This window comes from Chaetodon trifascialis, chromosome 21 (assembly GCF_039877785.1).
Source record: "Chaetodon trifascialis isolate fChaTrf1 chromosome 21, fChaTrf1.hap1, whole genome shotgun sequence".
Lineage (NCBI taxonomy): Eukaryota > Metazoa > Chordata > Actinopteri > Chaetodontiformes > Chaetodontidae > Chaetodon > Chaetodon trifascialis.
Genome location: NC_092076.1, coordinates 11,244,749 through 11,264,719, shown reverse-complemented (window position 1 = coordinate 11,264,719; position 19,971 = coordinate 11,244,749). Strand labels below are relative to the sequence as shown.

The 19,971-nt window shown below is 44.9% G+C and overlaps 3 protein-coding genes across 3 annotated transcripts; 1 reads left to right on the top strand and 2 right to left on the bottom strand.

The window, feature by feature from the left end:
* Positions 1–290: 290 nt before the first annotated feature.
* eif3c (eukaryotic translation initiation factor 3, subunit C) lies at positions 291–8,433 on the top strand. The gene is made up of 23 exons (XM_070990517.1): positions 291–429; positions 1,229–1,346; positions 1,433–1,498; positions 1,592–1,781; positions 1,955–2,080; positions 2,217–2,268; positions 2,552–2,676; positions 2,810–2,943; positions 3,186–3,336; positions 3,554–3,657; positions 4,030–4,171; positions 4,332–4,457; positions 4,695–4,788; positions 4,944–5,131; positions 5,279–5,503; positions 5,584–5,775; positions 6,133–6,304; positions 6,400–6,559; positions 6,698–6,763; positions 6,980–7,067; positions 7,175–7,340; positions 7,521–7,562; positions 7,972–8,433. Exons 2-23 carry the CDS (start codon positions 1,249–1,251, stop codon positions 8,073–8,075), a joined length of 2,811 nt encoding a protein of 936 aa, XP_070846618.1. The 5' UTR covers positions 291–429; positions 1,229–1,248; the 3' UTR covers positions 8,076–8,433.
* A 1,709-nt stretch (positions 8,434–10,142) lies between these two features.
* prodh2 (proline dehydrogenase 2) lies at positions 10,143–13,923 on the bottom strand. Its single transcript, XM_070991398.1, has 10 exons — positions 13,684–13,923; positions 13,102–13,292; positions 12,398–12,524; positions 12,010–12,081; positions 11,853–11,933; positions 11,591–11,734; positions 11,306–11,472; positions 11,001–11,111; positions 10,561–10,649; positions 10,143–10,321 (listed from the first exon to the last, which is right to left on the bottom strand). Exons 1-10 carry the CDS (start codon positions 13,912–13,914, stop codon positions 10,143–10,145), a joined length of 1,392 nt encoding a protein of 463 aa, XP_070847499.1. The 5' UTR covers positions 13,915–13,923.
* A 1,871-nt stretch (positions 13,924–15,794) lies between these two features.
* On the bottom strand, positions 15,795–19,449 carry tbx6 (T-box transcription factor 6). The gene is given in 9 exon segments (XM_070991073.1): positions 15,795–15,845; positions 15,847–17,011; positions 17,105–17,399; positions 17,522–17,580; positions 17,685–17,755; positions 17,959–18,102; positions 18,189–18,456; positions 18,796–19,009; positions 19,380–19,449. Coding segments are annotated over 9 exon segments (2,337 nt in total).
* Positions 19,450–19,971: the final 522 nt, after the last annotated feature.

Sequence of the window (19,971 nt, the reverse complement as noted above, 5' to 3'; positions counted from 1 at the left end):
CCACTGCCAGTGTGCAAACCCAATTCCAAAAAGGGGCGCTGTGTAGAACGTGAGTAAAAACAATGCAGTCATTTGCATATGAACTTTGTTACTGTATGCATATATCTGGGGTATTTTAAATAAATATTCTGTGAATAATTGGAGGAATGCATTGTGATTTATCTTTTATTATCGTCTGTGTTACGTCGGTCGTAATCATGGCCCCTATAACGTGAATGTTTACGTGGTGAACTTTACAGCCGCTGGGTGGCGACATAACCCGACACAACCCATGCTTTGTTGATCTACACGTCACTTCCTTTCCTGACGCAAGTACCCGGCAAGGCTGTCGCACGCCTTTTTTTTTGTGGCCGCTGCACAGCAAAACTGGATTTAATAACTGTTCAAAGCAGACGGGCACACAACAGTATACCTTTCAAAAGGACTTAGGTAAGTCTGGCTCAATATTTGATGAAACTGAGTGATTAATCTTCGTTTTAGTGAATTGTACTTACCGGCTACACATGCGGGGAGGCCTGCTGCTAGCGTTAGCTTAGCAACAACCTCGCGCCACGTTAGTATTCGCGTTGGATTATTAGATATAAATTAGAGTTAGCTTGCTAAGTGAAAGGTTATGGTGTGTGTTAACATTATGTGGATTTTGTAAAAGTATACTGTGTCAGCTCCTGTTTGGTGTTTAGTTTTGTTGGCTACTTGTAATCCATCTGTCAAAGCTAGATAGCATCAGCAGAGTGAAGGTTGTCGTCGCATAACTCGCACAGACGCAGGATGCTAACTGTACCAGCGTCTGTACGTAGCCCCGTCGACGTCTTTATGGAAAACAGTGCCATTCACCGAAAGCATACTAAATGCTTTTGTCTGTTAACCTCTAAACAGTGTTTTTGTTTGCATTTGCTCTCAAAACATACAAGGGGTGCGCTACCGTCGCATATTGAGGCAACGGGTTGTTGCATAGTAACAGAGTAGGCGTTAGCTAACGTTAGCTTGACTGATAATAATAGCTGTCTTGATTAAAACGTTAAGCTAGTTTGCATCCTGTTATACGTATCGTACTACCAACAAACCGACTGGGGTGATTTACATACATGACAATGTTAATCCATGAACCGTAGGAAGTAAAACTGTTGCTCAACAGCATTAAATGTTCACGTTTCATACAGCACATATATAAACAGATGCTGTAATCTCCTCGGTGTCATTCATCACATGTGTAATTCTGTCTTTACAGGTTGACATCTTCCTTCAGTAATGTCTCGTTTCTTTGCCACCGGGTCTGACAGCGAGTCAGAGGAGTCCTCATCCGCCGATGAGATCACCCCTAAAGCACCCGGGACAACTTTCAAGCAGTCAGTGCAGTTTACAATAAATCCTATCATCAGGACTGAAATACCACTTTTTAGCATAATGTCACACATGTCTACTGTTTTCACAGGTCGTTGCTTCTTAGTGACGATGAGGAGGACACTAAGAGAGTGGTGCGCAGTGCCAAAGACAAAAGGTTGGTGTGGCTTTTTTTACTTAAATTTTTTAGCAGCAAATCTTAAAAACTGTTTTGTTTTGAATGTATTCACCATTGATTCTTTAATCTTAGGTTTGAGGAGTTGACCAACCTCATCAAGACTATCCGCAATGCTATGAAGATTCGTGACATGGCCAAATGTCTGGAGGAGTTTGAGCAGTTATGTCGAGCCTTCCTCAAAAGCAAAAACATAGTGGACAAAGAGGGTGTTCCACCTTTCTACATCCGTCTGCTGGCCGACCTGGAGGACTACCTGAACCAGGTCAGTAGCCCAGAGTTAAAGCATGATCCTATAATTACCAGCTTTGTAATTTAACAAATGTGTTTGCATGCTTTGTCTGCAGCAAATGAAGTTTATTAACCTTTGTTAATGTCGACTGACATACGCCACTTTTCCAGTTCAATAGACATAATTATAACTTTGTTTTTTTCCAGCTTTGGGAGGACAAAGAAGGCAAGAAGAAGATGAACAAAAACAACGCAAAAGCCCTCAGCACGCTACGTCAGAAGATCCGCAAGTACAATAGAGATTACGAAACGGAAATAGCTGCATACAAGGAGGTAAATTGGGAAGCTTTCAGTGAACCTGCTCTTCAAAATATATAGAAACTTGCCTGGTTATAATGTATTAACTACACTTCTAGATTCAGGATAAACAAAGGTTAAACTAAAACCTAATGTCTTCTGTCACTGTTAGAACCCACAGGAGTCTGCAGATGAAGAGGAGGAGAAGGAGCCAGGGGATTCTGGTATGTTGTTGTTTATACATATTATGTTAAATCACAAGAACGCTGTAAAGTGTCCAGTGTAACATCAGAGCAGATGGGTCAAATGTGCTATGATGCCTTTTGGTGGTGCATATACATATCATTGCATAAATTGCAAACATTAGTCATACAAGTCCATCACCCTCCCTGCTTTTCAGTGATATTTATGTTTAAAAAAGGAGCTTATTATGCTTAAGACATAATGATTACAATGAACAAGTACAAGCATCTTCTCTAAAATTCTTTCTATTCTTTGTCCTGTAAGGCTCATCTTCTGACAGTGATGGAGAGGCAGGAGATGAGGGAGTGTCAGCCAAGTCCTTCTTAAAGAAGAAGCCTGAGGCTTCCTCAGAGGCCAGCAAGTTCCTCAAATCTGCCAAGGGATCCGGGGTGAGATGCCAGCATGCTTAGAAAGCTGTACAACTACAGGCAACCTAGTGTAAAGGACCCAATCCTGTGCTCATGAACTGCTGTGTGAAGCTGCACCTGAGCTAATATGCAGGTGTTTTTCTCTCTCTGACAGGACGAGTCTTCTTCTAGTGATGATGATGATGATGATGATGAAGACTGGGGCTCAGACACCGTAGACAGTGGCAGTGAGAGCTCTGATGAAGGGGAGGGGAAGAGCGCTTCCTTGGCCGTGGTCTTCCTCAAGAAGTGAGTGTCCTTCTCCACATTTTTTTGGTTGCCACAGAACATATGTGTGAATTTTAAAAGAATGACAAAAAAGTGTGAGACAGCAGCATAAAGCAAAAATGTCAGATGCTTTTCATGGATTTCCTCTTAAATAAATAATGGATAGTTAGCTGCAGTACTAAGTCAAAGAAGGTCAGACAGCTGCTTTCTCTCACACAGTATCATGTACACTCACCATCATACACTCTGTTTCTTGCCATCAGGACCCAGGAGACAGAGAAAGGCGAAAAGAAGCTTGGGAAGAAGAAGAAGCCCAAGAAGAAGGAACGGCTAGAGGAGGAGGCTGAGGAGGAGGGAGGAGAGGAGGTTGAGGGAGGCTGGGAGAAGGTGAAAGGAGGGGCCCCTTTGGTCAAGGTAAGAAGATGTTGTGATTAAGGCCTTTTTAGATTTGCTGCAACATGATAAAACAAAAGATGGCACAGTCACTTATTTTTATCTTTGCAATAATGCCAGATAATGTATGTTAGCACCGTATCACTCAGAGCACAGGACAAAAATATATATATATATATAATGTAAATCAGCAAATTCAGTTTATTTGTGTTGTCATGTTGAATATTTGATCTATTAGGAAAAGCCCAAGATGTTTGCCAAAGGCACAGAGATCAACATACCGGTGGTGGTGAAGAAGCTGAACGAGATCCTGCAAGCAAGAGGCAAAAAGGGCACTGACAGGTAACACCACATCAAACACCAAAACCTCACTTATTAGAAAATATGTTTGCACATATTCATAATAAAAAAAGCACCAATAAGTAATAATTACATCAGTAACAGGTGCCATGTTTTATGGCAATACAACTGTTAAGTAGGAACACCTTTTATATCCTCAAGTATCTGTTTTGTTTTGTTTTTCCTTGTAAGTGTCATAAATTGCTAGAAATGGTGTAGAAAGGACTTTGCTCATGAAACACTGATAATTAGCCATCATTCGTATTAAAAACTGTCGTCTCAGTTAACCAGTTAAATCCAGTGAAGAACAACAAAGTTCTATTATTTCTTTCTCTCATCTTATTCTCACTCCTTCCTTTTTTCTCCCTCTGACAGGGCTGCCCAGATTGAGCTTTTCCACGCTCTGGCAACCATCGCTAATGAGAATAACTTGGGTCAAGGAGTCCTGGTCAAGATTAAGTTCAACATCATCGCCTCCCTGTATGACTACAACCCCAACTTGGCAGCCTTCATGAAGGTAGGAGCCGCAGTTTTTCTAAATGTTACAATTTGTATTACCTGACGTTATAAATGTGATTGGTGTCCCAATCGCCAGAAATATTTGCTTACATGCAACAAAATAGTTTATTATTCTGGACTCTAGTCAGATTGAATTATTCTGATTTACTTGTCTTTAGCCCGAAATGTGGAAGAAGTGCCTGGACTGTATCGACGAGCTGCTCGACATCCTCTTTGAACACAACAACATCTTCATTGGGGAGAACATTGCAGAGGACAGTGAGAATCTGGGCAACACAGACCAGGTATCCCATCGTCTTATCCTGGTTGATGGGCACGATCCCCGCGCTGAATCCCTGCAGCTGTGGCCGCTCGTGTCTGTATTTGTATCGGCTGGGCTCTGCATTCATCATTCTTGCATCTCCGTCTTACATGGAAATAGTTTACCTTCTGCACAAACTGCATGATAATTTTGGGCCCAGAAAGAGGATGGCATTGCAATGTGAATATGTATTTATTGCATTATTATGTGTGTTTGTCAGCCACTGAGGGTGCGTGGGTGCATCTTAACGCTGGTAGAGAGGATGGATGAAGAGTTTACCAAAATCATGCAGAATACTGATCCCCACTCACAAGGTGAGAATTATTTTCAATTGTTAGCGTGATCATTTTAGATGTGAAAATAAATGGCTGAGCATTGGAAAATGATGTTTTTGCAAGAATCCCTAAAGTGTGTTGCTGCATCATTTCCAGCTCTCTCTGTTAGCTCACCTTCTCCACTTTTCCTCCAGAATATGTTGACAACCTGAAAGATGAGGGCCGAGTTTGTGGCATCGTTGACCGGCTGCTCAACTACATGGAGAGCAAGGGCAGCACTGAGGAGATTTGCCGCATCTACCTGCGTAGAATCATGCACACCTATTACAAGTTTGACTACAAGGCCCACCGGCGCAGCCTGGGCCTCCAGGGAGAGTCCAAGGTGAGAAAAGCACAGGAGTGATACAGCCTCAGAGAGACACTTAATTAGCAAGAAAGAGAGGAGTGAGAGTTTCTCTGACATCAGAGTATGTTGCCATGAATTTCTGAAAGTGCAATGTGCTGAGTCATGTTTCTGTCTGCCGTGTAGTCCGAGCAGGACCAGGAGGAGAGCGAGGGAGAGGACAGCGCCGTGATCATGGACCGTCTGTGCAAGTTCATCTATGCCAAGGATCGCACCGACCGTATCCGCACATGTGCCATCCTCTGCCACATCTACCACCACGCTCTGCACTCACGCTGGTACCAGGCCCGTGACCTGATGCTGATGAGCCACCTGCAGGACAACATCCAGCACGCTGACCCTCCCGTGCAGGTCAGCAGGCAGGCGCAAAGTTACACAAACAAACAGCAGTGAACCCCTAAATGAATACTAATATATTTTCTGTCATCTAGATCCTGTACAACAGAACCATGGTCCAACTTGGCATTTGTGCCTTCAGGCAGGGCATGATTAAAGATGCCCACAATGCCCTTTTGGACATCCAGTCCTCTGGCCGTGCCAAGGAGCTCCTGGGTCAGGGTTTGCTGATGAGGAACATGCAGGAGAGGAACGCCGAGCAGGAGAAGATTGAAAAGAGAAGACAGGTAAGTCCTGTGTAAGCAGTAAACCCATGTATAAGATAATGGTAGTTTACACCTGCTGGATGTAATCTAGCTTTGCTGAATACACAAGACGCAATTTGACAGAGCACCTCTCTGAGAACCATGTTGGTTGTGCTCCTCTCTCTGTTTTGTTCTAATCACCAGATATTAGTGTGCTAGAACACGCATAGTTATGATTGTGAATATGGTAAACATACCTGCTTAACGTCAGAATGTCAACATGCTAACATTAGCATTTAGCTCAGCTTCCAAACTAAAGAACGGATAAAGAACAACTTGATATCAGGTTGCACAGAGCCTGATGAGATTACCATAACATTGCTTTGACCTCCCTTGCAGGTGCCATTCCATATGCACATCAACCTGGAGCTGCTGGAGTGTGTGTACCTGGTGTCAGCCATGCTGCTGGAAATCCCCTACATGGCTGCACACGAGTTCGACGCCCGCCGCAGGATGATCAGCAAGCAGTTCCACCACCAGCTGAGGGTGGGAGAGAGACAGCCACTGCTCGGTACACAGCATGTTTTCTGACAACTCTTTACCCCAAGATGTTAAATCCGTAGAGAAACCAGAGTGGATAACTGTCGCTCTCTGTTTGTCCTCCAGGGCCCCCTGAGAGCATGAGGGAGCACGTGGTGGCAGCCAGCAAGGCCATGAAGATGGGAGACTGGCGCACCTGCCACTCATTCATCATCAATGAGAAGATGAACAGCAAGGTTTGGGACCTGTTTCCTGAGACGCAGCGAGTGCGCGAGATGCTAGTCAGGTAAGCATCCACCATCATGATCCATCAGTGAATTTATTCTGTGTTCATCGTTCAGTCGTATCAGTCATAATTTACAAATATCGCTTCACTGTGCCGTCCTACGTTATTTCAATTCCTGATTGTTTTTTGTTTTTACAGGAAGATCCAAGAGGAGTCACTGAGGACTTATCTGTTCACGTACAGCAGTGTGTACGACTCCATCAGGTAAGCACGAGATGCAACAATTTTGGCAGTACTAGCAGCAGTTACTACTGAAGTACTGGTTTGTGTAGACCAGTGTGTGTCTGCTTAGACTACAAATAGCTCTAATCAGATGCTCTGCTTAATGCAATCCACATCAGATTAAGCAAAGCCTAAACTCCATTTTATGTCAGTGTGAGACAGTGCTGTTGTTTTACATTTGTTGTGTCTGTCCTCCAGCATGGAGACACTGTCTGAGATGTTTGAGTTGGAGATACCCACAGTTCACAGCATCATCAGCAAAATGATCATCAACGAGGAGCTCATGGTAAGTTGCAATCAGCGTGGATGCAACGTGATGTCCCAAATGGGATTTTTTGCTGCATCCTTACATGTAAATTTTGTTTTCATTTTTGACACCCCGCTTCCCAACAGGCATCACTCGACCAGCCCACACAGACCGTGGTGATGCACCGCACAGAGCCCACCTCCCTGCAGAACATGGCCCTGCAGCTGGCTGAGAAACTGGGCAGCTTGGTGGAGAATAATGAGCGCGTCTTCGATCTCAAACAGGGCGTCTACGGAGGCTACTTCAACAGAGGTCAGTCTGCACAGCATGCTTCACTGTATGTCTTCTATACCATATGAGTTTGCAGGTTGTTCACATACATAGTAAAGCACTTTGCTATGAGTGCTATATCCGGTGGCATCTCTCTTGCTGTTAAAGGTTGAGTAGTGCATTTTTAGAAACAATAATAACATGTTGCTCTGTGCATTACAGATCAGAAAGGTGGCTACCAGCAGAAGCAGTCCTACCAGAGAGGTATGTTAAGCCCGACTGAAGTTGCACTTTGGATACGAAGCAAAAAAAACATCCAGACCACATGGTGACCTTCCCAAGCCAACACGCCCCTGATCCTCTGCAGGGGCCGTTTGCTGTTTATTCATTGCTGCTTTTAACTTTGTTGCTGACTGAGTTCCTGTGCACTTAATCAGTGACTAACTCATCACTCATGTTACGTTAAGGAGAAAGGTCGTGTTACTCTCAAACAGAACTAGTTTGTACGTTGTGTTATACAACTGTCGGAAATCAGAAGCGTATTTATAATTCTAATTGCGTGTAAACCGTTGAAAGAATATCAGGTAAGATGGTTTGCTCTCTGTCATTTGAAATGAATGCTGATGTGAATACTCTTTTTTTTTTTTTTTTTTTTTTTTTTGCATGTTCACAGATCAGAAAGGTGGTTACCAGCAGAAACAGGGTGGCTACCAGGGCGGCTACCAGGGAGGCTACCAGCGCGGCGGCTACAGAAATCAGAACCAAAGCAACTACTGAGCTTGTATCGCCTGGATTTCGGTTTCGCCACCTGAACTAGTTTTCATTCCACAACAACAACGTAGCTCTCTGCGGTCGGCACTTGACTGTTTGCTTTCTCCTTCATTTGACTCAAAACTGCTTTTCGCTGATCCTGAGTCAGCTGAAAATTACCGCAGCCCTTCTCAGTGCAACTGCATAGTGTGGTATTTCAGTACGGCCAACTTTGGATAAGCTGAAGAGTTTTCAGGTTTTTGTTGCTGATGGAAAATTGTATCATAAAGGCACTGCAGTGTGGCTGGCTTGCAGCAGTACAGTTGGGCGACAGACACGTCGAGTATTGTTAATGTACGCTTATTAAATAAACAATAATTAACAGAGTGTTTTGAATAGTCTTTGTGGAAGTTTTATTTTGATTAAAAAAAAATCAGTACAAAGAAGTTAAAACCAAAACATGAAACAACAAAGATAACATAAACCACCGTCCTCCACACTGAACTTCAGATCCATGCGAGGGAAAAATCTATCAGTGTGCAGTCAGCACTGTGAGAGCTTGATCTGTGGGGAGTCTAAAGAAATTAATTGGGTTGTCCACAGCTTGTAATAAGTAATGAGGCATTTTTGTTTATTAAGCATAATTCTAGCGCAGCGATTTGTATGAAATCTACAGCAAACTTTTTGACCGCACAGATTGAATGATTTCATCTGTGTAGTGTTACTGAGTGAATGGCAAAGTCTGGTCCAGATTTCATCTGAATCGCTGCTTTGAAAATCAATTCACTGAAAGAAATATTTGAATTGATGAAGTGCAGAAGCAAATATGATTTAAAAGAAAAGCTATAACTAGCTCATCGGGCAGAATTAAAAGATGAATTTGCAAGTATCAAAAGACAGGCTGCTTTGATAAATCTCACTGTTGCATGTTGCTGTGAACGATGCAGATAACATAGAGGGGTATCGGCCTGAAACAGGTCTTACATGACTTCAATATTTCCATTGTTCTGTGCATTTTGGAACTTGGGATCATGCCCTGATTCTTGATGTAGGGGCATTACAGAATCAATTCAGAGTAATATTTCTTAGAACTTACATCATGATACAGACTAGAGGAATTGTTTTTTAGGCAACTTGAAGGAAAACACTGGAGTGTATCTTTGCTTTAGGCACAAAAATCACTTTAACTTCATGAAGAAGGGTGCACTTTGTACTCATGGGCCTCGAAGATTACAAACAGAGGGGAAAATCCAAGGCACCGATTTAAAAAAAAAAAAAAAAAAAAAAAAAAAAATGCATTAACAGGACACGGCTGACACCAAGGTGTTTGTGGCGTTTCATCAGGGCGTTGAGGTAAAATGCAAACGCTCCTTATATTGAGCACTTGGGTTTCTTCATCTTGCTTGAACTGGTTTTTGCTTCTCTAGAGATGAATTTACTGTTATTCATTAAACAAGGTAAATAGGTCACATCAGGCAGACAAAGGCAAAGGAACCAGCATCGGTCTCTGTGTCACCATCACCGTCAGGTTCTCTTGTTGGTTGCTTCAGATGTTTGCTCTTCCAATAAGTGATGTAAGTATGATGTGAGTAAAAATCCCTGAACCTTTTCAACACTGTCAAACCAACTGTTGTTTGATCAAACATAGTGTGAATCAGTGGTTTGCTCGGTGTTATTTCACCTGACCAGCAAGTGTAAATGAAAGTATTCTGTATAGTTAAGTAGTTTAATACTATAAAACATACAGTATAGAAGATATTGGCAGTTTGGGATGTACAGCAGCAATATTACATTTTTGAAATGCATATTTTTTACACCTTGTCCATCAAACTTAGTGTCCTCAGTTGCCATCAAACACACAGTAATTTTGATCAAAACTACTATATCTAATGCAAATGTCACACCTCATTTCCATTCACTTCAGTTCTTCGTCAGTATCCAGTACAGCTTTCAGATGAGCTCTATTACAAACTTGAGGTGCATGTCAGTGTACATGGATCAGAACTATTTTCTTTTGTCCAATTGGCCGTCAGTGTTGCCACGTGGCCTCCTTATTCCACACCACTTCCTGATTGTTCTCCCTGTGCAGGTGGTCTACGAGCCGCCTCCCCTCAGACTCAGTCTCCTGTAGAGCTCTTTCCTCAGCAGGTCTCTCTCTTTTCGGATTCCCTGCAGCACGGTGCGATTCTCCTGAGCCCGACGCACCAGGTAAGGCACCGTGTCGTCCACTGAGCCGTATGGCACTGACTTGTATATGGCATAACCCTCCTTAGCTGGAGGGAAGAGGAGAGAGTCGTGTTAGAGGTGGAACAGAGCTTTCCTCCAGCACAGCTCCACCTCATGATTTTGGATGAGAAGGTGGATGTATTTTAGCATTTTAAAGGTTAAATGAAGAGAGGTTAGGTGGTCAGAGCTGCTCTCGGTCCCTCCACCAACCATGTGTCATGTGAAGCTTCAGTTGAATAAAACAGAGTACCCGTCTTGCAGAAAATGTAAAGGAAAAATCACCCACCCAGCGTGAGGGAGACGTGATCACACATGCCCAGCAGCTGGCCGAAACACACCGAGCCTCCATCTTTGTCTATGCCCAATTCCTCCATCCTGGACATGATATACACAATAAATCATATTAGTACCCATCTTGGGGCTCGGGACCCGTACTAGGGGCTGCAAGATGAATTGGAGGTGTCATGAGACGGTTAAGAATATTTGATTGATTGAGAATTGTCTCTAATCTTTTGCCGTTTCCTGTAAATTACTGAAAAATTTCACTCTTTCTGGCCAAAAAAAGGCATCAAGTGACATTCAAGTAAAGGTGTGATCAAACCGGGGAGATGAATCTGTCATTGATCACAGAGGCCCTGAATTAAAAGATAAAAAGAAAAAACTATGTAGTGGGACATAAAAAGCACCAGGGTCCATGTGATTTCCACTTCACGTGCTCTTGCTCACCGTTTGGCAGCTCGTCTCACCGACTCCTCGTTGTGAGAGGCGACAATGATCCTGTAGCGCTCAGGTTTCTGGGCTATGACCTCCAGCATCAGATCCAGAGAGCCGTTGTAACTGCACAGACACAGGTGAGCAGATTAAAGGTGGTGGAGTCAAGTTCCCTGTCGGAAATGATCTGCGTGTTCTCAAGAGGGTAAAGGTCACTCCAGATAAGAACAGTTTTAGCATGAATTCATGTGAGTGCTGGTTTAAAGTCATTTGTTTTGTCATTGTCCAGTTGTTATTAATGACTGCTGCCTCCTGTCCACCTGTCATTGGTGTCCTCCCAGCAGCCATGGATGGGGTCCGGACGACCCTCTTTCTCTGCCAGCTTCCTCTCTTTGTCCATGTAGGCTCCTCGTACAAGCTTGACTCCCAGACAGAAACCGTCGTCCTTGGCCAGCCGCAGAGCCTCTAACAGGAGAGACCTGGAGTCCTGAAAGACAGACGGGACAGGGCGGTATTTGATAAAGTCTCCATCTAATTAGCCACCATTCAGTTCAATTCGAAGGAATCTTTAGATATTTTTTGAGAAGAGAATTAGAGATATTTGCCTTCAGGTAACACTGGTATGTGTTCCAAATCCAGGCGCCATCTTTGTTAAACTTCTTCATCATCGCCATGGTGACGAGAGAGAGCGCAGGGTTCATGTAGGTGTACTCTGCATCGACCAAGACTCGGACTTTGTTCACACTGGCCTTAAAAAACACAATTGACTTTCATGATAAACGTGTAACTGCACATATTAAGACTGCCGCTGCAGTGACTCTGATAGTCTGATATATGGAAATTTCCCATGATCCTTTTCATCGGTACCTCTGCTATTTTGTTGAGTCTCCGCAGGCCAAAGAGGAACTGGGTAACTTCACGTTCATTTAAACCAGGGAAGCTGATGGACTGAAAGAGGAGTGTTAATATAAAGTTGGGTAAAGGAAGACGTCTGACAAATTATTTGGGTGTACCGTGGACGCACCTCTCCATCCATAGCTCTGACAAGGAGATTCAGCTCATATGGCTGTTGTGCCATGAGGGTTGTGAGTTTCACCTTGACACAAGCAGCACAGAGAAAGACACAATGCACTGAATCTAAAGAGAGACACTGAGGAGTGGGGACATTCAAGCACAAGCCAGAGCAGCTGTGGACACAAGAAACACTAAAATGTGCGCTCTTATCTTTTTTTCCCACGTACTTAAGCAACATAACTGTTTGGCTAAGTCAGGGTCCTCATATGACTGCAAAGAGCTGGAAATTTCACAAATATTTTCATTGTAAATATGTTTGTCGCATCTTAAATGAACATGTCCTGGAGAGTCATTTCCTGAAAACATAACGAATGGTGAGATGGAGGACGTTGCCTTACACACAGCTCCGGGCTGATCAGGGCTGTGACCTTCAGCTGCATCATTGGGTCTTTGCTCCAGGCGTTGCTCTGCAGCATCCGCACGCATTCCAGCATGATCTCCAGGTTGTCGTCATATCTCTTCTCTCTGGTGGTGGCAAAAAGCGACATGGGGCTATAAGGTATTTCAGGTAAAGATCTTACATAAGTGCTTTTTAAAATGATCTATCTCTGCATCTTTATTCAGCATCAATGCAGTAATCCACAATTCAAGCCCTTTAAGAGGAGAGGCTTCTTGCAATGATGATTAATTTTATTAGCAACCTTTCATATCAGTGACAAACAGGCAACCACCAAGACATGTCACCACATAGTCAAACATTGTGGAAATCACCAAACCACCAGGCTATCAACAGCTGTTCACATGTTCTCTACCTAATTTATTAGGCAATATCTGATCATTTTACACCCAGTTCTGTGCCTGTCTTCATTTACCACGAACAAAGTGTGGTCCACATGTGTAAGCTAAACGTACTACCCATAAGACTGATGAAAAACCAGAGCACCTCCACTCTTTACTCCATCCTCTAGTTCTAATTGAGCAAAACCATCAGCTTCCAATCACAATGAATCCGCTTGAACGCGTGATTTTTTTCAGTCTTTTTGTTTTGAGAGTCGGCTCAGTGGGGGCATAAATTACTGAGCTTGAACCTCTGTTGTCATACCCGGTGCTTTCTCCCAGATCCTCCTCGATGGGCACCGCCAGCATGGGCCTCAGTCCCAGCGAGCTCATCTTCTCCATGGACTGAGAGATCTCGCTCTCATTCTCTCCGGCCACAAACTGGGCATACACGGTGGGCCGCAGCAGCAAGGAAAACGTCCTCTTCCCCAGGAGCGTGCGCGCTACCGACATCAGCTGAAAGAAGAAAAACGTGAAGCAGATAGAAGGGTGATGAACCAAATCACAAATTAATCAGATATTCAAAACCAACATCATCTGGATTATCACGGTAACAAATTTGTTTGCTAACATCACAGCGCTATGAACTGTGGGTATTTCCCTCAGGTAAAGTCTGCAGAAATGCAGGCCTCAGGAAAGTGTGCATAAAGGGCTCAAAATGTTTGCAGGAGAGTCCTCATGCATTTGACGGTCTGACAGTGGGACAACCTGAAATCCTTGTGGATTTACCAGAGATGCACCAAGTCCATGAGTTTGTATGTGTGGACATTGGGATTAAGTCATGGAGAGGAGGATGGACAGCACAAGACCTACCAAGAAAAGTAGTAGCATCAAACTCGAGTCTTACCTTCCCACTGTTGTTGACCAGCACAGGGAAGGAGCAGAGGCGGAAAATGCCCAGAGCACGGAGCAGTTCAGGCCAGCTCTTCACCCTAAAGGCACTGGGATCCTCAAAGGCTAGAGTCGCTGAGGGAAGGTCAGGCTGCTTGACCGCCACCGTCCTGGAGGCCGCAGTGCCCAGCAGCCTCCGTGACAGCAGGCGAGGGAGCGGGGGGAGCAAACGGGAGCACATCATCATCCCAGTAAAGGTGTGTTTGTACGTTTCTGGAGCCTCAGTAATTCAAAGTTTCTGTAGAAATCTTCCTTTGTTGTAATTTTGAAGCGTGCACCGAGTGAGAGGAAGAGGAAGCTGTATCTGACATGTGTGTTCAGTGGAAATCCAATGATCCAGAGTGCCAGATGATCAGAGCCTGAGTGGTGAGCTCAGGAAGACGTGATGTCCTTCCATGTCAGAAGCTGCTGGACGAGGACAAGCAAAGGGTAACAGCAGTGTTTATGCAGTTATCGGCTTTACTACATGGCGCTGTGATTTAATTTAACAAGAATGAACAGTGACGATGGTCAATCAGTGACAGCAAAACCAGCAAAAACATCACATCTTTAATTCGTAAAGATTAGGAGTCTGTTAAGTGACCCCAAAAGTAACAAACATGTCTGAAATTGGCAATAAATTTGCAAAATAAGTAAGTAGAAATTTTACCCTTTGTCCTAAAAGTGCTCCTCAGATGGCCTAAGTGATGAGAGGCTAAGCAGGTGCGATTTGACGGTTTGTGTGTTGATCTGTAAAATTCATCATCTTTTGGGTACTCGATGGTTAATAAGTGACTACTTGGAAATGTGAGTAAACACCAAGTTGACCCTTAGCATCGACCCACAAGTGTTCTCTTGGTTTGACATCAACCAAGTGGACATTAAAAGCTCACTTTGTCATACATAAAAGCATTTGTCATATTTGATTGGCCTTTATTTTCTTTCTTTTTGCCAGAAGTGCTAAAACAAACTGGCTGTAAGAGGCTACTCTAAACCAGATTAGGGATTCAGGTGGTAGTCCAGTCAAAGTGGGTCAAACACATGCAATGCATTTACAATTATAGCGACAGTGATGTTGCCTTTTTTCACTGGTGCATTTGCAGATATTGATTTGCATTGTCCCTGTGAACACGTAACAGCTGCTCCAATTTCTATTTTGAGGGGGGGTGAGTTTAAACATATATTCCCAAAAAGACCAAGCGAAGCAGCCATCAGAGGAAATGATTAACTGCCGCCTGTCGCCATCTATGTCATGTATTACCGACAAGACTGAAAGTCATTTAAGTTCACACTCAGGCCACGCAAGTCTTTGCTTTGCTGGCGCTGCTGACCTACCTGGCATGAAAACACCATTAGCTGTTCACCACGTGATTGATGCTGTCATCCTCAGCACTGAAGGGTTGGGTGGATATTCGGTGATAATGCAGAAATGATAGGGTTAGGGTCCAAGGCAATCCATTCAGAAAGCCTTTATGGTGAAGAAACACACTCTTCTCACAGATGAAAGGGCTAACTGCCTTTAAAATGAGTCAAAATGTTTTCTCTCATCACGCAAAAGAGATGCAACATGAGTCTCTGACATAGTTTGACAATTTATAGTGTAGATGTTACCTCGCGCTTCGAAAGAAAAGTTAGACATTTTGGGAAATACCGATATTCACTTTCTTGCCGACAGTTAAATGAGAAGATCATCTATAGCCGTTCGACTTCAAGCTAAGGCTCGCAGCCCGTTAGCTCTGCATGTCAGCAAAAACAGAGAACTCCGTCTGTGTTCTGCACAGCCAGTGTTAGCATGTTCAGCGTTTCATATGAAAAGAATTGAATCACGAATGCCTGGAAAATGAGGCTTTTTTTATTCATTTTTCACACTGGAATGGATATTTGAAAAGAAAATGTTCAACAGCTATTTACAGATTTGGTTCAATTTCATTAATCTGTTCTTCAGTTAAATTCTTAGGAAAACATACACACACAACACACACTCATTGAAGTAATGCTACACATTGACTGAACCCCTAAAAGCGCTACCAAGATCAAAACATTCTGTCCACATTGACATCCCTATAGTTTAAAACATAGCTCTTGTGCTCATATCCAGGTAAGACCCCTGGGGGTGGGCATGTCCATGCTGGTGTTGTCTGTACAGATGCCTGAATGGGATGGAGAGGGATGAGTGAGGGTCCTGGCAAAGCCGGAGAGGGTAGGACGGGAAGGCTGGGTAGAGGGCTGGGGGAGGGGTGGAGGAGGGAAGGCTGGAGGGATGTGACGGATCCAGTTGAGGGAGAAGAGAAGGGTGGTGCAGTACCATCTCTGGGCGATAGGGGGCAGCAGGATTGAACTGAGGGATGGCGCCTATTTCAACTGGAGGGTACGAGGAGGTGGAGGAGCAAGTGGAGGGATTGGGCAGGTTTTGATGATGGGCTGTTTGTGGCAATGAGGTGGCAGACTGCTGGAAAGAAGAGGAGACAGCCAAGCAAGAGGAGGGCTGGAAAGGAGGGTGAGGAAGGGAGGATGATGGATGAGGGAAGGAGGAGGGAGGGAAGGCAGCAGCCAGGGAGGGAGCTTGGGCTTGGTGGCTCAGATTTGGGAGGTGCAGGGCAGGGTGGGCAGAGGTGGGAGGCACATTTGGAAAAGGCAGATTTTGCATGTGTGGAGGGGCAGTGGGGAAGGCAAAAGATGAGGGGCCACCATGAGCAGGGAGGGAGCACTGCAGACTGTGAGCTGGTGGTTGGTTTTGGTTGGGGAGGGGCTGAGCGGTAGCTGGAACAGGATTAGTATGAAGAATATTTGGATAGATAAAAGCTGCTGAACTTTGATTGCTGGGTGTGTTATTTCCGCTGTTAATAGGTTGACCCTGGAGTGGTTCACTCGGTTGGGTGAGCAGAGAATGAGCTGACATTTGGCCCTGAAGACCTGACTGACATGTGGAGGGCGGAGCAGGAAATGAGGTGTCTGTAGGTGTATGCGGGCTGATTGTCTCTGGGATGGTGTCATAGGCAGAGGGAGAGGAGGAGGACAGGAGTGGCTGTGGTGAGGAGGTGTTTGATGGGGGTGGAGTAGGGAAGGTGAAGGAGGTCTGCTGCAGTGAGGGAGTGGTGGTGGTGGAGGAGGAGGAGAGCGTGGGGGAGGAGGAGAGGATGGATGGATAGTCGATAGGAGGGATGGAGGACTGAGGATCGGATGTATCTGATGAGTCGGGGAGGGAGGAGAAGGAGGAGGACGGCTGAGGAAGAGGAGCCAAGGGGAAAGAGGAGGCGTTGGGCTGAGCAGCAGAGAAGGTGGAGGTGTAAGATGTAGTTTCTGACCTGTGGAGGAGACACATACATATTAGTGTTGAAAAAAATAGTGCAATTTAGGAACACACACAAGAGTAAATTCCCCTCTTTCTGCACACCTACCTTTCAATCATACTATCTGCCACCTCGCTCCCTGGTGTGTTCTGCATCCCGCTGGCCATGGAGATGCTGATAGTATCAGACATCTGGGATGCCATGAATGCCTGCCCGAGGTCTAGTGGCTGCTCCGGAACCAGCGTGTCCTGATAGGAGGCCTCCTCTGGTCTGAACCCACAGGAGGGGTCAGGCAGAGGGGGCAGAGAGGCCAGAGCGAGGGCCTGCAGGTCTGTGCTGCTGGTGGTGGTTGTGTTTGTGGGCTGTGGCAGAAGATCAGCGGCGTCACATGGATCACAGTTCACTGAGAGAGAAGGATGGAGAAGTGGAGGGAATGAGAATGAGGGAATACAGAAGGTAGCAACTGGATAGAAATAATGTCCAAACGAATGATTTAAAGTGGCCTAAGTGTGTTTTTCCACTTACCAATATCCAAAGTTTCAGTCAAGGCGGATATTTTGCGTTTCTGTCGTGCGTCTCTCTGTCTGCAGAGGAAAAAAAAGGACTTTAGATTCCTCACAATGCACCTGCAATGATGTGAAGGGTATGGAACTGTGTGTTTCTGTGTGAGGCATCTGTTGGGAATTACTTTTTACTGTTCATGCCGTCCTCTCGGAAGCCTTTGGCGAAGGGGTTGGAGTTGATCTTCAGCTCTGTGATCTGAAAACAACAACAACAACAACAAAAAAAAAAAGTTTTACAGTTTATCTTTCCTTCTCTGTACTTCTGTTCTTTGCTCTCAGTTTCCTAATGTTGCATCAACTCTTTTAAATATAATCTGCAGAGAAATGTGATGACTGCTGCTCAAGATATTGATGATTAGACATTTTGAGATTCTGTATATAAATGTAGTGTCATGGTACCTTGTTGTTCTGGTAGGCAGTGACTGTGATAAACTGGGTCTCAGGGAAAACAAAGGAGTGCTGCCCTCCGCCCCACCTCAGCACGTCTCTGGCTTCAATGACGTGAACTCTGGGCTGGTAGCGATGCAGCGAGTGCAGGATGATCTGGAAATAAAGAAACAGGCATTGAATAAAAGATCAGATCCACCTGTGACTGTACTGCGTTGAGCCAGTGGGGCTGCAGTACTTACATGTCCCTGTGTGTCCAGTGTGTTGTTGGTGAGCTTGGCGTAGTGAAAGGAGATGGTGCGGCTCTGCCAGTGAGCCCCCGTGGCGGGTGAGTCTGGGTGGATGAAAACCCGGTCCGGTAGCCTCGCCTCCGCCCCGCCAACGGCCTGCCAGCCGCCGCCTTGGAAGCGATAGCGGGAGTTGTCCGCAGGGATGATGTCCAGGAGGACGATGTAACGGAGAGATGGGTTCAGACCAGAGAGCTTCAACCTCAGCCCGGGGAACATCCGTCTAGCAGAAAGGAGGGACAGCAGACAAAGTTAGCTCACTTTTCAGTAGGTTCTCTTAAAGGCAGTTTGTTCATCCCACATATTTATTCATGGGCTGTTTCAGAGTGCATTTTGTCCAGTACTCACATTGTTAGTGGGATTTAGTGCCATGCTCTGCCTTTTAAACTACACAGCATCAGATAGTGTTGAGAGCAGGGAATGGGAGAGGATAGAGGGCAGTGGAGGAAGTGGAAAAAGCAGAAAACAGGTAGGATAAGAGAAGTAGTGGAGAAGACATTAACTGAGTGGTAAGTATAGGAGGATTAAACGCTAAGATACAGACAGAATTACGTCCTCTCACCTGCCCTTCTTTGTGATGATCATCTCTGTGCCCACCGAGCTGAACTGTTTCCACAGAGACGCGTTCTCCAGCTCCATCCTCACCTCGTCTTTCTGGGTTTTGGTGGCAGGCTCGTTGGGGACGGGCGGAGGTGCCAGCAGCCTCGGGGGCAGGGCTTTGGCCGCCGCGTCGCAGGCGGGGGGGTACAAGGGCACATGGGCTGGAGCCTGTCGATCTGTGGGAGCATGAAAATCCAGGTTTACATTGGAATAAAGGAAATATATGATGTGTATTTTAGTTGTGTTACTGCGAGTTGTACAAATCAATGGATCACTCAATTCTCTGCCACTTTAAGTTTATGATCAATATATTGCCTTGCAGCACACATTTGATTGAGTCTTTGAGATGTGTTTAAAGACATACGCCTGAGTTAGCGTGATGCCTCTGCGCCTGATGAAAAGACTTTTGAGCTCCAAGAACCATTAAAAGATTAGAATAAAATAAAATTGACTTTTAAACACACATTTCTTCCTGTACCTCCAGTCTCTTTCGCCAACACACACACACACACACACACACACACAAATGCACACACTTCCTCTCACCTCTGTAGAAGCATTCTCCAATCCTCTGTGGTCCCAGAGCCAAACTGGGGTACATCTCCACACTCAGCATTTTCCGCGTACGTGATTGTCCCGTAACTCGTCCTCTTCACATGCAGTCAAGTAACATTTCACTCCTCCGCTCCTTCGGCCTCCTGCTCTGCTTCCTCGCACAGGTTGAAATCAATCTTCTGTTGCACACGAGGCCTCTTCTTGAAAATCTTCCCCTCTCTGCTGCCTCAGTGTCGGCTGCTCTCCCTCTGCTGTCCTCTGCTACAGATGCCCACTGCAGTGACTTGCTCTGTTAAATAGGTGTGTGGAGCTTCACACTTCAGGCCAAATGGCTCCTTTCTCTGCCTCCCTGTCTCAACACACTCTGCCCTCATCCTCCCTTCTGTTCCTGCTCGATAAACACAAAACACTCACATCGAGAGGTGATTCAAAACATCTAGGGTTTGCTTTAGTGTCTGCTGGGAAAGGATTTGTGTTATTTCATGTCAGTAGAGGTTCAAAGAACTACCTCCACTCAAGTAATCTGTTGAATTATTTGTAATGCATGATTCATTTTATGGTGCTTTTTAATTCTGTTTCACTG

Excerpts from the sequence above, each read along its gene's own strand:
- eif3c (XM_070990517.1), top strand. The coding sequence starts at position 1,249 with ATGTCTCGTTTCTTTGCCACCGGGTCTGACAGCGAGTCAGAGGAGTCC. Across the intron at positions 3,337-3,553 it reads GAGGGGCCCCTTTGGTCAAG|GAAAAGCCCAAGATGTTTGC; the intron begins GTAAGAAGATGT and ends TTGATCTATTAG. Across the intron at positions 5,776-6,132 it reads AGATTGAAAAGAGAAGACAG|GTGCCATTCCATATGCACAT; the intron begins GTAAGTCCTGTG and ends CCTCCCTTGCAG.
- prodh2 (XM_070991398.1), bottom strand. The coding sequence starts at position 13,914 with ATGATGATGTGCTCCCGTTTGCTCCCCCCGCTCCCTCGCCTGCTGTCA. Across the intron at positions 13,293-13,683 it reads TGGTCAACAACAGTGGGAAG|CTGATGTCGGTAGCGCGCAC; the intron begins GTAAGACTCGAG and ends TTCTTCTTTCAG. Across the intron at positions 11,473-11,590 it reads CATACCAGTGTTACCTGAAG|GACTCCAGGTCTCTCCTGTT; the intron begins GCAAATATCTCT and ends TCTGTCTTTCAG.